The sequence below is a fragment of the Oncorhynchus gorbuscha genome, linkage group LG16 (genome assembly GCF_021184085.1).
Source record: "Oncorhynchus gorbuscha isolate QuinsamMale2020 ecotype Even-year linkage group LG16, OgorEven_v1.0, whole genome shotgun sequence".
Taxonomy (NCBI): Eukaryota; Metazoa; Chordata; class Actinopteri; order Salmoniformes; family Salmonidae; genus Oncorhynchus; species Oncorhynchus gorbuscha.
In genome coordinates, this window is record NC_060188.1 from 59,394,967 (window position 1) to 59,413,594 (window position 18,628).

At 45.6% G+C, this 18,628-nt stretch overlaps 1 protein-coding gene across 5 annotated transcripts in view; it reads right to left on the reverse strand.

Annotated features, from left to right (window-relative positions):
- Positions 1 to 18,628, reverse strand: part of LOC124000837 (homeobox protein cut-like 1) — a 266,011-nt gene that overhangs the window by 49,733 nt on the left and 197,650 nt on the right. For all 5 annotated transcript variants that reach the window (XM_046307490.1, XM_046307488.1, XM_046307489.1 and 2 more), the window contains exons 9-10: positions 3,543 to 3,591; positions 596 to 889 (exon numbers count right to left, since the gene is read on the reverse strand). In XM_046307490.1, coding sequence (XP_046163446.1) covers positions 596 to 889; positions 3,543 to 3,591 — 343 coding nt within the window. The remainder of the gene's footprint in view (positions 1 to 595; positions 890 to 3,542; positions 3,592 to 18,628) is intronic.

The window sequence follows — 18,628 nt, forward strand, 5'->3', positions numbered from 1 at the left end:
CACAATATCCAAATGCATTAACGGGATGCACATGGACACATTATAAAGTACTACTGACAACTGCAGCTTTTCTTACCATGGCACACAGTGTGGTTAGGCCTACTGACTAATATACGGGACTAACCAGGGCCCGAAGTGTTATGGGACTAACCAGGGCCCTCAGTGTTACGGGACTAACCATGGGCCCTCAGTGTTATGGGACTAACCATGGGCCCTCAGTGTTATGGGACTAACCAGGGCCCTCAGTGTTATGGGACTAACCATGGGCCCTCAGTGTTATGGGACTAACCAGGGCCCTCAGTGTTATGGGACTAACCAGGCCCCTCAGTGTTATGGGACTAACCAGGGCCCTCAGTGTTATGGGACTAACCAGGCCCCTCAGTGTTATGGGACTAACCATGGGCCCTCAGTGTTATGGGACTAACCAGGCCCCTCAGTGTTATGGGACTAACATGGGCCCTCAGTGTTATGGGACTAACCATGGGCCCTCAGTGTTATGGGACTAACCAGGGCCCTCAGTGTTATGGGACTAACCATGGGCCCTCAGTGTTATGGGAATAACCAGGACCCCTGGAGGTGGTGTGACAGGTCTGACCTTGAGTGAGCTCTCCTTGGTGCTGAGCTGCTGCTCCAGCCGGCTGATTTGCGAGGCCGAGTTCTCACGGACGTTGGCCAGGCTGGCCTGCAGTCTCTGCACGTCCTCAGCCAAGTGCAGTACCTCCCGCTCCTTTGCGTTCAGCTCCACCTCCAGACTGGAACGTGACAGAACCTCCAAGGCTTGCTCCATGTCAGGGGCCTTCTGGATCTGTGTGGCAAGCTGGAGAGACTTGTTGGCGGATGTCAGCTGTTCCCGAAGAGCCTCTGCTTCCCTCTCCGCTACATCCGCTCTCTGAAGAAGAGAGAGAGTCAAGTTTCCTTACTATCACACCATTCTCTGTCAAGTGCCGTCTATAGACAACCATAAGATACATAAGATACCATAAGATACAACACATAAGATACAACACTGTAGGTCTCAAGCCATTCTTCAAGGACCAAATCTAAGTTAAGTTGAGATCTGCTAATACAACCTACATGTTTGTTTGATAGACATTTATTTATGATTTGTGCTACAGTTTGAATTGCGCACGCACGCACGCACGCACGCACACACACACACGTCTCCAGTTCCAAGATAGAACAGTAAGTACAGAATTTAGACCCACAGCGATTTGTCTGTCATGGTTGTGTAATACATGCATACCCCCCTCCATCAATCTCTGACCCACAAAAGAAGACAAGGGGGAGAAGAACACAAGGCATCCTAATGGCTCATTACATGTTGAAGGTGCTTAAACATTCAACCTTTAGATATCTCAGGCGCTAAAGCCTTCATCTTTATGGAATTATGGAGATTTAACATTTTTCAGGCGGCTAAGTTATTCCAAAAGTTTGGTAATGAGGGCGCCATTTAATATAATGACAAATAATTGTTTTGGGTGATTCTATTTACAAATTCTAATCAGCGGGCTCATTTTAATTACGTGGTAGCCAGAGAAAAACAAGGTCAGCAGACACACAGTAAAACCTTCAGGGAGATTTTACTTTTAAGTGTAGGCGCAGACTAATGTATACTGAAATGTGATGAAAACAGATACCCATACATTATAAATATACTTTCAAACAATACCATTTAACAGTGTGCACTACAGAAACATGTTTCTCTTCCATTGTCTCTCGCATATACACTGATACACAGCTACGTGTCCATGATTGGAAGTGCTTGTAACACCATTTATAGCGTGATGGAATGGCACTGCAACTTGCCCAGTCATTGGGAGGAGAGTGAATGAAGTGTCGTCTGTAGAAGGCTGACACCAGCGATCCCCCCCCACCACCACTCTGTCTCTCTGATAGCAGATATGAGGAGTGTGCGTCTGCTGCGCCGAGGCGGATGAGACGGGTGATTACAAGAACAAAGTGACAGCGAGTGCGTGTGCACACACAGACACACAGTGCGGATCCACAGACGGGTGAGGAGAAGAACGGGAGCATGACAGCTGATAAGGGGAGACACGCGCCCAGAGTGGTACAGCTGACGGCACGACACCGTACTGCTCTGCTCTGTACTGCGGGATGGGGCCCTCATCTGTCTTGTGAAGGGCGGGCATGCCATAACTGGCATGTCATAGTGGGCTACAGTTGAAAATGACTGAGTTAGCCCTGCTAAGTGAAGACCTACCTGTACGAAAAGGAAATCCTGGTGCTGGAGTGTTTCAGGTACTGCAGGGTTTTGTTCCAACCATGTCACCTGACAACTAATCACCTCACCAACTGAGCTAATAGATCAACATCAGTGACTGGCTTATTTCTACCTGGGCCAAGACTCACAAAACATTTCAAAACACAAAAATGTTTTTATTTTTATTCTTAAAAAGATAGTTCGTAAGTACAACTCCTCAAAAATGTTTTAAGATTGTAAGAAAAACAAACTTCTCAAATATTTTCTTACGAAATTCTTAACTATCTTCTTCAGATCATTTTGCTAGGCAACCAATCTAGCTTGCTATCTAGCTAGCAATCATGTTAGCATATTTCTTACTGATATTATACTGCTCTAAAAAATGTTTTGGGTTTAAAATAATCAATTCTGAAACGTTCAGATGAAGTGTGTGAGTGAATGAAACATGTTCAATTGCTTTTATTATCTTAGTCTCTCATTGCCCTGAGTTTAAGATGAGGGTTTAGCCATCTTGGAATTAAGAACATTTCCAAGAAGAAATCCATTAACTTCATTTTCAAGAATCTAATTTCTTCTGAACTTTGTACTTAATTGGAAACATAAGAAATAATGCAAGAACATTTCCAATAACCTTTTTGAGGAATAGCAACTTTGCTTAACCGTCTTCATAAGTCTATAGTTAAGGAAATAATTGCAGTCTTGTGAATCAGTCCCTGGTCTCCAGCAGTCAACATTAACTCCATGCCAACCTGCTTGGATGACACACACAAACGGAACGCGTTCACATTCTAACTAATCTGATATAAACAAGATCACACGGTAACGGCTACGGCGATCGTTTTCAACTGCAGACCCAAAGCCCATATAGAGTAATTACACTGCCGCGCATTATCTTGCCTTGACTTCTTGGCTGATATCAAAGGGTCGTCTCAGTGTAAATAATGTCTAATCACCACCGTGATGTGTCTGGGCGAAAAACATGGAGAAATACATTAAAGGAGGCCAAAGATAGAGGCAACGCCAGATTAGTCACACTGCAGAGCCTCTAATAGTGCAGTCTTTGTGTGCCTTCATTGTTATTCAAGAGGCTAGTTTCACTTAGATATATTTCCTTTCTCATATGATATTTATCTCATACTTCAGTATGTTACATACTTTGTGGAACAACATTTGGAATGCATTTGAAACAGAGCAACTCCTGTATCAAGCCGCTTATTCAGATACATTGAAACTAAGGCCAAAGGGTGTAAGAGTAGTATGTCTGTTTGAATCCTTTGATAGGATGGTTGTGAAGAGGTGTTAAAAAGAGCCAGGAACTCACCTGATTGGCTCTCTCCAGGTCTGACATCACCACCTCAATCTCATTGGCCCTGCAGGAAGAAGAGGCACGCACTCAACAAGGAGGCAAACAACAATAGGCTTGGCACACAAGCAACAAGAGAAGTGATCACGAGTGGGACTGAGTGTTTGCATGCCCTGTAACGTTCTGTAGGTGCATTTCCACACAATTGTGTATACGTGTATACAATGTATATTTACATCCATGACTGGATTCTTACTGTGCAATATGTTCCTACTGTGTGTGTGTGTGTGTGTGTGTGTGTGTGTGTGTGTGTGTGTGTGTGTGTGTGTGTGTGTGTGTGTGTGTGTGTGTGTGTGTGTGTGTGTGTGTGTATATGAGAGAGTGCGGGCCGTCCTCCAGAGTTGGCTTGCTGCTTGTTGCCTTTCCCCCTGGCCTGTCCCATTAAGCCCCTCTCAATTACACCCTAATCCTGCAGTCTCCCACCCTGCCACTGGGTCCCTTCCTGAGCCATGCGGACAAGCCCTGCCGTAAAACAGAGGGATTACACTAATATCGTCTTAATACACACTGATCTCATATCATATTTTTCCATTATGTTTAGCGCCGGGCTCAAGCTCACAAATGGCTTTCGGCTTCGGTGTTTATTCACATCTCTCCATGCTTAACCCCAGGGTTAAAGGGACGCTCCGAGGGTTAGTATTATCCCCCACTTTATGCTCCTCCGCCAGCCACTGGACTGGTGTTCATAGTGACCCAATAGGATTCGAACTGAATGTGCACGTTTGAATTTGACATTGATATTCACTTTTGGGCAATAGGGGAACAGGTGTTAAATTCACTCCAGCCAATTGCAAGTGTGTGAGAGTGTGTGTTGGGACGACGGTGGTACTTCTACCCTTGTTCTTTTTTAATTACCCTAGCCAGTCAGAATTGCAGGGCTCCAGATAACGGTCTCCTCTCAGTGGGCCCCCTTACAATTATGCAGGCTCAGGCTGTGGCACCGCTGGCACGCCGAGTGGAGCCAAATGTTGCCATGCTTAATTTAATGGCAACATCTAATTACAGATAATAACGTTTAAATGCTTTTAAATGATGTAAATTGGGTTTCCCGTCACATTTTAAGTGCATGGCATATTTGTAACGAGCGGAGATTATCATTGAGATGCATTGTTATTAATAATACACTGGAGATCAACTGCTTCTATAAAACATTGCAATGCCGTACCGATACTGCTGATTGAGATATAGGGCAATAAACAAATAGTGTTGTGGATGGAAACGACACACATGGGCCAATACAACACCCTGCCTGCAGTTCAGATCATATAACATTACCTCTCCTCCACTGTTCAAAACATTCTGCATTTGGACAACACAATCCAATAGGAAAAGCTGCTGGAGAGAAATAGAAGGGAAAAGCTTTCCCAACCAGTCGCTATTCAGATATTAACTAGATAGCCAGGTATAAACAGTGTGTGCTGCTCTTGATACTAATGCAACCCAAATAGCTTTGGAATTTGATAGTTCAATCAAGGTACAGATGCAAAGTATTATTAAAAACCTCTGGATTTGAGAATTAGGGGAAAGGAAATGCTGCTGTAACGCAGAGTGGAGGATCAGTGATTAGGTTTAGAGGGGAAAATTATATGCATTACCAGCGTGTGATCTGTAGTCATGGCACCGATGCACAACCCCCCCCCCCCCCCCCCCCTAACCGAAGAATGCAAATGAGTATGTCGGAAAATCAGGAATCCCTGATAATCAGGAATCTAAGGCTGAGACTCAGGGATGTAGAGCAGACAGGCAGCACTTTGTACGGAACTTGCCTTTGGCTGCAACCGTGCCGAGGTCTGGGAACCCACAACATCCCCACACAGTAGTCCACTACCTGATCGCGGTAAAACCTTAGTAAGACCACAGTGAGAGAGAACAAACATCTCCCTTCCCTGTGTACAGTGAGCCACAGTGAACCGTATTCACACGGTATTGGCCCTGACCCCAAACTACAGAGGACCGGTGAGGCCTGGGCCTCTTGAATCCACTCCAAGGTGTTTGCCCTCTGCGCCTTAAGATGGGCTCTGCTGTGAAAACACGCTGATTAATGAAGTCCTGAAGGACGGAGTGTGAGCAGCGGGACACACCTGACAACCTCCAATATCCCCTTTCCTGAAGGGTTTCCTGCCTTGGCGTCTGGTGGGGCTCCCAGACAGGGGGGTTGAGTAGTAGAGAGTGGTAGCTTTCTCTCTCCAAAATACATTAGCTAATGGCCACAGGTTCAAGTTCAGGGGTTTGGATTCAAGTTTAAATTCACAGCTCTCAAGTGTTGAATATGGAACTCAAATGTCATGAAGTTATGAACAAGACTCCCAGCGACTTTGGGAGGTCAAGGTGTTGGGGGCTCCACAATTACTCTACAACTCATTCAAAAAGCGTAAATCATAACAATGCAAATGTGCTGAATATGGTTTAATCCGTTGAGCTCACCCTGGATGCATTTTGAACCCGGATAGCTGACATTAAAATGTCACCACCTCAGCTGACTTAAACTAGAGTGAACCAAAGTTGTGCAGATGACGCCTATAGCGGTGCTGGAGGTATGTGTGTGTTTTCTGGACTGAACTAGGAGCCGGGGCCCTCTCTTCTCTGCCCCTCTGACCTTTCCATCACCAACGCCTGTCAGAAATGAGCTGTTAACCCCTCCGGTCAGGCTCTGTGGCCGGACGAGTCTCTGGTAATCCTTTCCTCTTCACCACTATCCCTCTCCCCCTCCATCTCTTCCCTTCATATCCTGTGCCCCCTTTCTCCCAGCCCAATCCCCCTGGGCCAGCACGACATTTCACAGATTTAGCCCATTAGATGTTCATTTTCCTCCCTCTCTCTTTCAGCACAGTCTATGTCGGCTTGGAGATGTTTGTTTTCCTCGCTCGCTCGCTCACTCACTCACTCACTCACTCACTCACTCACTCACTCACTCACTCACTCACTCACCACCACTCACCACTCACCACCACCACCACTCACTCACTCACTCACTCACCACCACTCACTCACTCACTCACTCACTCACTGCTCTCTCTCTTCTGGTGGAGTTGCTTAACCTTTCTGCGACTGGAGAGGCAAAATGGCCCCCGGGGCTTGGTTCTTCTCGCTCTGTGTGTGTAATGTGTGTGTGTGTGTGTGTGTGTGTGTGTGTGTGTGTGTGTGTGTGTGTGTGTGTGTGTGTGTGTGTGTGTGTGTGTGTGTGTGTGTGTGTGTGTGTGTGTGTGTGTGTGTGTGTGTGGGAGGAGAATAGAAGGCCATGATAACGCGGCCATTCTTCACACTGCTGTGGCCGGGCTGCTCGTCACAATATTTCTCTCTGCTTTTAATACAGTTTCCACCCACAAGAACCACACAGACCCAGGAGACAAAGATACTGCTGGAGCCTTAACACTCATCCACACAGCACAACCAATGCAGGAAGTAACATTTAGTAAAGTAACATTTTGGTCAAAACTCCCTGAACCATTACTTTCCTATGTGCCAGGTTACAAAGTCCAGTGACATGAATGGGGCGGGATATATCACACATACAAACTCTCCATATGACCCCATTCTTCCCGACATAGACAACAAGACATCAACATGTCTTCAGAGGGAAGAAATAGCATAGTGCTGATAAAGTATTGTTGCCCCGCTGATGTGCTCGCCCAAAATAGCACTCTCACTAACATCTGGAGTGAAACGCTCCAGTTCTGTCCGGCTAGCGCTACAACACACACACACACACACACACACACACACACACACACACACACACACACACACACACACACACACACACACACACACACACACACACACACACACACACACACACACACACACACACACACACACACACACACACACACGTTTTACTATCCTCGTGGGGATCAAACAAGTGATTCACATTCAAAATCCTATTATCCCTAACCCCTAAACCTAACCTTAACCCCTAACCCTAATTGTAACCCTAACCCTAAACCAAAAATAGCCTTTTTCTTTGTGGGGACCGGCAAAATGTCCCATCTTGTCCAAATGTTCCTTGTTTTACTAACCTTGTGACCTGGTCCCCACAAGGATAGTAAAACCGAACACACACCACAGAATGTGTTCTGCTGCCAGGCCTGTCATGATCTGCTGCTGAATCTCTCTATCAATCCAGTGCTGTGTTTATACTGCTCCAGCCCCGGTGCTCTGCTTACAGTGTCACCGTGGGGGTTTGCAACAATATTGTCAAGGTCCGCCTGTGCCGTCCTTCGTAGCATTGTAGAACACTATAAATAGGCTCTTTTGGGATGGCTCGCCAGTCCTAATGTAATAACTTAGAGGAAAAGTGTGTGTGGTGTTCATTAGCCAGTCCCTGTTCTGCAGAAGCAGAAGGAGAGGAGGATATCTCATCTGACAGCAAGCCATTCTGGGTGTGATGGTGATGAGTGCAGGGACATGGGCTGTGGCATATCATAAAGCGAGTGAGAGACAGACAGAGAGCAGTAAGCAGTAAGAAAGAGAGGAGAGAGAGAAGAGCGAGACCGAGAGAAAGAGTAAGCAAAGCAGAGATAGGAGACAGAATTGAGAGAGAGAGAAAAGGCCCATCCCTAGCACGATGCCAAATCACAACACATCAGGGCGCCAGGAAGCGAAGGGGCTCCGGCCGAGCAGAAACTACCACCGTCGTCAAAGGCAATTGCCAGCGCGCCCGAGACCATGTCACAGCACTGCACGGGTATCTGGATGGGACACACACACAACCCGCGTGTGACGGGTTGGGGGGATAGGCGTGAACAAACCTGACGTTTATCGGTTGAGGAAATGGGGCTGACTGCTATCAGGGTTTGTGGCTTCTCATTGGAGCCCCTGAAGACATGCATCCCGAGCTCAACTCCCATAAATCCCCAGATACGCAGAAACAGACACTCTCACAAATTACATGGACAGGGATGGGAATTGCGAGGGGCCTCAAGGTACAATATTATCATGATACTTAGGTGCCGATATGATATGTATTGCCAATCTCATGATTTTATATATATTGTGATTCGGTATTGTTTTTATAGCGATCCGACCATATGTCTGCTGCAGAGGGACAAGAGAGCGATCCATGAGAATAGTTTTGATCAGTAAGTTTTGATCAGTAATGGAAAGAAAAGTGCTGAAAACAAAACCAGCGCCCTATCTAAAAAGAAGATGGAGAACAAGTGAAAAATAGAGTTTTGCTGCCGGAACAGCCAACTAGAGCAAAAATAATATTGCAATGTCAAAACGATACAATATATCATCAAAAATAATATCCCGATATGTAACTGTATGGATTTTTCCTCCCATCACTCGTGTACATACACATACTGTACACACAGCCCCCTCTTCTCCCAACAGATACGCTCTAATATACTACCTCCATCTCTCTCCTCCTATCATCTCCTTCTTCCTCTTCCTTCTCTCCTCCTCTCATCTATCCTCTTCTGTTGTTCTCTCCCCGTCTCACCTCCCCTCGCTCTCTCTCAATCCCCCTCCCCTACGCTCCACTCCTCCCTCCCCTCTCTCTGTGGGCCTGTCATGGTGCTAGGCTGATGTTATTAATGTGCACAGCTCTGGTGAGACTGAGGCCCTGCCTGCACCAGCTCAACTAGCTCTGGGCTCTGTGGACACACACACACACACACACACACACACACACACACACACACACACACACACACACACACACACACACACACACACACACACACACACACACACACACACACACACACACACACACACACACACACACACACAGTCTGTCTGCTCCGCTAAAGATGGAGACTGGGCAGGAGTGGGAGAGAATGGGCTCTCCATAGAACAGCTTGAGAGCGAGTGTGTGTGTAAGACACACACAGAAAGAGGGGGGGGGGGGGGGGAGGGTGATAGAGAGTACTATAAGCCCTCTATGGAACGGCTCAAGTGTGTGTTTGAGTCTGCATATACTGTGTCCTCAAAAAGTATTCATACCCTCACATTTTGTCGTGCTAGACAATTCAAAGTGGATCAAATGCGCACTCATCTACACACAAAACCCCATAATGATAAAGTGAAAACATGTGGGTTTTCTAAATTATTTTTTCAAACATTTTAGTAAATGCATTGAAAATGAAACACTGAAATATCTTATTTACATAAGTATTTACACCCGAGTCAATACTTTGTAGAAACACTTTTGGCAGCAATTACAGCTGTGAGTCGTTCTTTGGTAAGTCTCTAAGAGCTTTTCACACCTACTGTAGATTGTGCAACAGTTGCCCATTATTCTTTTCGAGATTCTTCAAGCTCTGTCAAATTGGTTGATAATTGCTAGACAACCATTTTCAGGTCTTACCATAGCTTTTCAAGTAGATTTAAGTCAAAACTATAACTCGGCCACTCAGGAACATTCACTGTCTTCTTGGTAAGCAACTCCAGTGTAGATTTGGCCTAGTTTTTTAGATTATTGTCCTGTTGAAAGGTGAATTGTGTGCATGGCCCTCCTATGTTGAACATAATAAACGGCTCTCTTTTCACCGGATGTGTACCAAACTCACTAAAAGTGGCAGTAATAAAGCCTCTCTTGAAAAAGCCAAACCTTGACCCAGAAAATATAAAAAACTAAAAATCGGCCTATATCGAATCTTCCATTCCTCTCAAACATTTTAGAAAAAGCTGTTGGGCAGCAACTCACTGCCTTCCTGAAGACAAACAATGTATACGAAACGCTTCAGTCTCGTTTTAGACCCCGTCATAGCACTGAGACGGCACTTGTGAAGGTGGTAAATGACCTTTTAATGGCGTCAGACCGAGGCTCTGCATCTGTCCTCGTGCTCCTAGACCTTAGTGCTGCTTTTGATACCATCGATCACCACATTCTTTTGGAGAGATTGGAAACCTAAATTGGTCTACACAGACAAGTTCTGGTCTGGTTTAGATATTATCTGTCGGAAAGATATCAGTTTGTCTCTGTGGATGGTTTGTCCTCTGACAAATCAACTGTAAATTACGATTTTCCTCAAGGTTCCATTTTAGGACCACTACTGTTTTCACTATATAATTTACCTCTTGGTGATGTTATTCAGAAACATAATGTTAACTTTCACTGCTATGCAGATGACACACAGCTGTACATTTCGATGAAACATGGTGAAGCCCCAAAATTGCCCTCGCTGGAAGCCTGTGTTTCAGACATAAGGAAGTGGGCGGCTGCAAATGTTCTACTTTTAAACCTGGACAAAACAGAGATCCCAAGAAACAAAAAGATCTTCTGTTGAATGTGACAATTAATCTTGATGGTTGTACAGTTGCCTCAAATAAAACTGAAGGACCTCGGCGTTACTCTGGACCCTGATCTCTCTTTTGACGAACATATCAAAACTGTTTCAAGGACAGCTTTTTCCCCATCTACGTAACATTGCAAAAATCAGAAACGTTCTGTCCAAAAATGATGCAGAAAAATTACTCCATGCTTTTGTCACATCTAGGTTAGACTACAGCAATGCTCTACTTTCCGGCTACCCGGAAAAAGCACTAAATAAACTTCAGTTAGTGCAAAACACGGCTGCAAGAATCTTGACTAGAACCAAATAATTTGATCATATTACTCTAGTGCTAGCCACTCTACACTGGCTTCCTGTTAAGGCAAGGGCTGATTTCAAGGTTTTACTGCTAATCTACAAAGCATTACATGGGCTTGCTCCTACCCATCTTTCCGATTTGGTCCTGCGGTACATACCTACACGTACGCTACGGTCACAAGACACAGGCCTCCTAACTGTCCCTAGAATTTCTAAGCAAACAGCTGGAGGCTGGGCTTTCTCCTACAGAGCTCCATTTTGTGGAATGGTTTGCCTACTCATGTGAAAGACGCAGACTCGTTCTCAACTTTTAAGTCTTTTTTGAAGACTCATCTCTTCAGTAGGTCCTATGATTGAGTGTCGTCTGGCCCAGGAGTGTGAAGGTGAACGGAAAGGCACTGGAGCAACGAACCGACCTTGCTGTCTCTGCCTGGCCGGTTCCCCCCTCTCCACTGGGATTCTCTGTCTCAAACCCTATTACAGAGGCTGAGTCACTGGCTTACTGGTGCTCTTCCATGCCGTCCCTAGGAGGGGTGTGTCACTTGAGTGGGTTGAGTCACTGACGTGATCTTCCTGTCTGGGTTGGCGCCCCCCTCTTGGGTTGTGCCATGGTGGAGATCATTGTGGGCTATACTCGGCCTCGTCTCAGGATGGTAAGTTGGCGGTTGAAGATATCCCACTAGTGGTGTGGGGGCTGTGCTTTGGAAAAGTGGGTGGGGTTATATCCTGCCTGTTTGGCCCTGTCTGGGGGTATTGTCGGACGGGCCACAGTGTCTCCCGACCCCTCCTGTCTCAACCGCCAGTATTTATGCTGCAGTAGTTTATGTGTTGGGGGGCTAGGACTCAGTCTGTTATATCTAGAGTATTTCTCCTGTCTTATCCGGTGTCCTGTGTGAATTTAAGTATTCTCTCTCTATCTGAGGACCTGAGCCCTAGGACCATGCCTCAGGACTATCTGGCCTGATGACTCCTTGCTGTCCCCAGTCCACCTGGCTGTGCTGCTGCTCCAGTTTTAACTGTTCTGCCTGCGGCTATGGAACCCTGACCTGTTCACCGGACGTGCTACCTGTCCCAGACCTGCTGTTTTCAACTTTCTAGAGACAGCAGGAGTGGTAGAGATACTCTGAATGATCGGCAATGAAAAGCCAGCTGACAATTACTCCTGAAGTGCTGCACCCTCGACAACCACTGCGATTATGATTATTTGATCCTGCTGGTCATCTATGAACATTTGAATATATCCTGGCCATGTTCTGTTATAATCTCCACCCGGTACAGCCAGAAGAAGGCTGGCCACCCCTCATAGCCTGGTTCCTCTCTAGGGTTCTTCCTAGGTTCTGGCCTTTCTAGGGAGTTTTTCCTAGTCACCGTGCTTCTACACTTGAACTGCTTGCTGTTTGGGGTTTTAGGCTGGGTTTCTGTACAGCACTGAGATATCAGCCGATGTAATGAATACATTTGATTTTAATTAATTTCCCAGTGTCTAGTGGAAAGCAGACTGATCCAGGTTACCCTCTAGGATTTTTCCTGTGCTTAGCGCCATTTCGTTTCTTATTTATCCTGAAAAACTCACCAGTCCTTAACGATTACAAGCATACCCATAACATGAAGCAGCCACCACTATGCTTGAAAATATGGAGAGTGGTACTTGGTAATGTGTCGCATTAGATTTACCCAAACATAATGCGTTGAATTCAGGACAAAAAGTGAATTTATTTAATTTAGTATTACTTTAGTGCCTTGTTGGAAAAAGGATTAGTGTTTCAGAATAATTGATTCTGTACAGGTTCCTTCTTTTCACTCTGTCAATTAAGTAATGTTGAATAACTAATGTTGTTGATCCATCCTCAGTTTTCGCCTATCAGTTTTCACCATTGGACTCATGTTGAAATCACTCTCTGGCAAATGAGTTAGGAAGGACGACTGTATAATTGTAGTGACTGGGTGTATTGAACACCATCCAAAGTGTAATTAATAACCACCATGGACAAAGGGATATTCAATGTCTGCTTTAAAAAAAACATTTTTTTTAAACCTATCCTACCAATAGGTGCCCTATTTTGTGATGCATCGGAAAACCTCACTGGTTTTTGTGGTCGAATCTGTTTTTGAAATTCACTTCTCGAGTAAGGGACCTTACAGACAATTGTGTGTGTAGGGTACAGAGAATCCTGTAAAAAGATGAGGCCTGTAATTGTAACCATAATTTGCAAATAAATTAATTAAAAATCCTACAATGTGATTTTCTGGATTTATTTTGCTCATTGTCTGTCAGAGTTGAAGTGTGTCTATGATGAATTTTACAGGCCTCTCATCTTTTGAAGTGGGAGAACTTGCACAATTGGTGGCTGACTAAATACTTTTTTGCCCCACTGTATTTCAAGGACTACCTTCAAACTCAGTGCCTCTTTGCTTGACATCATGGGAAAATCGAAAAAGCCTCCACAAGTCTGGTTCATCCTTGGGAGCAATTTCCAAACGCCTGAAGGTACCACGTCCATCTGTACAAACAATAGTATGCAAGTATAAACACCATGGGACCACTCAGCCGTCATACCACTCAGGAAGGAGAAGCGTTCTGTCTCCTAGAGATTAACGTACTTTGGTGCGAACAGTGCAAATCAATCCCAGAACAACAGCAAAGGACCATGTGAAGATACTGGAGGAAACAGGTACAAAAGTATCTATATCCACAGTAAAACGAGTCCAATAGACATAACCTGAAAGGCCGCTCAGCAAGGAAGAAGCCACTGCTCCAAAACCTCCATAAAAAAAGTCAGACTACGGTTTGCAACTGCACATGGGGACAACGATCATACTTTTTGGAGAAATGTCCTCTGGTCTGATGAAACAATAATAGAACTCTTTGGCCATAATAGCCATCTTTATGTTTAGAGGAAAAAGGGGGAGGCTTGCAAGCCAAAAAACACCATCCCAACCGTGAAGCACGGGGGTGGCAGAGTCATGTTGTGGGGTGCTTTACTGCAGGAGGGACTGGTGCACTTCACAAAATAGATGGCTTCATGAGGATGGAAAATGATGTGTATATATTGAAGCAACATCTCAAGACATCAGATGGACAATAACATACTTCCAAAGCTAAGGCAAAATGGCTTAAGGACAACAATGTCAAGGTATTGGAGTGGCCATCACAAAGCCCTGACCTCAATCCTATAGAACATTTGTGGGCAGAAGTGAAAAAGTGTGTGCGAGCAAGGGGGCCTACAAGCCTGACTCAGTTACATCAGCTCTGTCAGGAGGAATGGGCCAAAATTCACCCAACTTACTCTGGGAAGCTTGTGGAAGGTTACCCGAAATGTTTGACCCAAGTTAAACAATTTAAAGGCAACGCTACCAAATACTAATTGAGTGTATGTAAACTTCTGACCCACTGGGAATGTGATGAAAGAAACAAAAGATAAAATATATAATTCTCTCTACTATTATTCTGACATTTCACATTAAAATAAAGTGGTGATCCTAACTGACGTAAGACAGGGAATGTTTACTAGGATTAAATGTCAGGAATTGTGAAAAGCTGAGTTTAAATGTAATTGTACGTATGTGTGTGAGATAGAGAGAGTATGGCCCTCTGTTAAAGCGCCAGAGCTGCTATGTGCGGAGACTTCTCAATCAATAGGACACAAAAACACAGATGGACGCGCTCAAAGAGCCCAGCTCGCCATGATCGCAGACCTCTCCCATCCAATCTGAGCTGAGGAGAAGCAAGAGACTGCAGTTTTCTTAACCACACACACAGCACTTGCAATGAGGTCACATAGGGTGTGTGATTGTGGGGGTGACTGTGTGTGTGTGTGATTGTAAATGTGTGTCTTGGGTGAGGAGCCAGGTACGTCAAAACCCACTGGATGACGGATTCATTCTCAGTTCAAACACAGTATTTTACAGGAACATGATGTACTATGGGTGAAGTTTTTACTGTAACTAATTATATCTAAAGGAGCCAATTGAGCATGAAAAAGTAGTGCCTCGACCGAGGCACAGGTTATATCACCCAACCCCCTTTGCTCAGCAAGCAGAGGAAAAGTGCCCTGACAGCTGGAGCCACCTGGGCAGCTGAGTGTGTCTTCACAGCCCCCACCCACACCACACACTTCCCCAGGTGTTCAGTCAGCCTCTCCCCTGTACAGTGGGCCTGACACTGCAGTCACTAGCTATTCTACTCACTGGCCTACTTTTTCTCTCACCGTCTCGTTCTCCCTCTCCATCACGCTCTACCTTGCTCTCTCTACTTATTCTACCTCTTACAGAATGGGGCTGAGGATGCATGAACACACACACACACACACACACACACACACACACACACACACACACACACACACACACACACACACACACACACACACACACACACACACATATATAGTCACGCAAGCACACGCATCTTGTACATCCACCTGCACACACACAAACACGCATGTACTGTACACACATCCACGCATGTACTGTACACACATTCGCACACACACAAACAGCAAACACGCATGTACTGTACACACATCCGCACACACACAAACAGCATGTACTGTACACACATCCGCACACACACAAACACGCATGTACTGTACACACCTCCGCAAACACACAAACAGCAAACACGCATGTACTGTACACACCTCCGCAAACACACAAACAGCAAACACGCATGTACTGTACACACATCCGCACACACACAAACACGCATGTACTGTACACACAACTGCACACACACAAACAGCAAACACGCATGTACTGTACACACATCCGCACACACACAAACACGCATGTACTGTACACACATCCGCACACACACAAACACGCATGTACTGTACTCACATCCGCACACACACAAACACGCATGTACTGTACATGTACCTCCAGGCTCTGATCAGGCCCTACACCCAAACAAGGGCACTGCGTTCATCCACCTCTGGCCTGCTCGCCTCCCTACCACTGAGGAAGTACAGTTCCCGCTCAGCCCAGTCAAAACTGTTCGCTGCTCTGACCCCCCAATGGTGGAACAAACTCCCTCACGACGCCAGGACAGCGGAGTCAATCACCACCTTCCGGAGACACCTGAAACCCCACCTCTTTAAGGAATACCTAGGATAGGATAAGTAATCCTTCTCACCCCCCCCTTTAAGATTTAGATGCACTATTGTAAAGTGACTGTTCTACTGGATGTCATAAGGTGAATGCACCAATTTGTAAGTCGCTCTGGATAAGAGCGTCTGCTAAATTACTTAAATGTAAATGTAAATGTACTGTACACACATCCGCACACACACAAACAGCATGTACTGTACACACATCCGCACACACACAAACACGCATGTACTGTACACACATCCACACACACACAAACAGCAAACACGCATGTACTGTACACACAACCGCAAACACACAAACAGCAAACACGCATGTACTGTACACACATCCGCAAACACACAAACACGCATGTACTGTACACACAACCGCACACACACAAACAGCAAACACGCATGTACTGTACACACATCTGCACACACACAAACAGCAAACACGCATGTACTGTACACACATCCGCACACACACAAACACGCATGTACTGTACACACATCCGCACACACAAACAGCAAACACGCATGTACTGTACACACATCCGCACACACACAAACACGCATGTACTGTACACACATCCGCACACACACAAACACGCATGTACTGTACACACATCCGCACACACACAAACAGCAAACACGCATGTACTGTACACACATCCGCACACACACAAACACGCATGTACTGTACACACATCCGCACACACACAAACAGCATGTACTGTACACACATCCGCACACACACAAACAGCATGTACTGTACACACATCCGCAAACACACAAACAGCAAACACGCATGTACTGTACACACATCCGCACACACACAAACATGCATGTACTGTACACACAACCGCACACACACAAACAGCAAACACGCATGTACTGTACACACATCCGCACACACACAAACACGCATGTACTGTACACACATCTGCAAACACACAAACAGCAAACACGCTTGTACTGTACACACATCCGCACACACACAAACACGCATGTACTGTACACACATCCGCACACACACAAACACGCATGTACTGTACACACATCTGCAAACACACAAACAGCAAACACGCTTGCACTGTACACACATCTGCACACACACAAACACGCATGTACTGTACACACATCCACACACACACAAACACGCATGTACTGTACACACATCCGCACACACACAAACACGCATGTACTGTACACACATCCGCACACACACAAACACGCATGTACTGTACACACATCTGCAAACACACAAACAGCAAACACGCTTGTACTGTACACACATCCGCACACACACAAACACGCATGTACTGTACACACATCCGCACACACACAAACACGCATGTACTGTACACACATCCGCACACACACAAACAGCAAACACGCATGTACTGTACACACATCTGCACACACACAAACAGCAAACACGCATGTACTGTACACACATCTGCACACACACAAACAGCATGTACTGTACACACATCCGCACACACACAAACAGCAAACACGCATGTACTGTACACACACCTGCACACACACAAACAGCAAACACGCATGTACTGTACACACATCTGCACACACACAAACAGCATGTACTGTACACACATCCGCACACACACAAACACGCATGTACTGTACACACATCTGCACACACACAAACAGCAAACACAACCATGTACTGTACACACATCTGCACACACAAAACAGCAAACACGCATGTACTGTACACACATCTGCACACACACAAACAGCATGTACTGTACACACATCCGCACACACACAAACAGCAAACACGCATGTACTGTACACACACCTGCACACACACAAACAGCAAACACGCATGTACTGTACACACATCTGCACACACACAAACAGCATGTACTGTACACACATCCGCACACACACAAACACGCATGTACTGTACACACAACCGCACACACACAAACAGCAAACACGCATGTACTGTACACACATCTGCACACACACAAACAGCAAACACGCATGTACTGTACACACATCTGCACACACACAAACAGCATGTACTGTACACACATCCGCACACACACAAACACGCATGTACTGTACACACATCCGCACACACACAAACAGCAAACACGCATGTACTGTACACACATCCGCACACACACAAACAGCAAACACGCATGTACTGTACACACATCCGCACACACACAAACACGCATGTACTGTACACACATCCGCACACACACAAACAGCTTGTACTGTACACACATCCGCACACACACAAACAGCTTGTACTGTACACACATCCGCACACACACAAACAGCATGTACTATACACACATCCGCACACACACAAACAGCATGTACTGTACACACATCCGCACACACACAAACAGCATGTACTGTACACACATCCGCA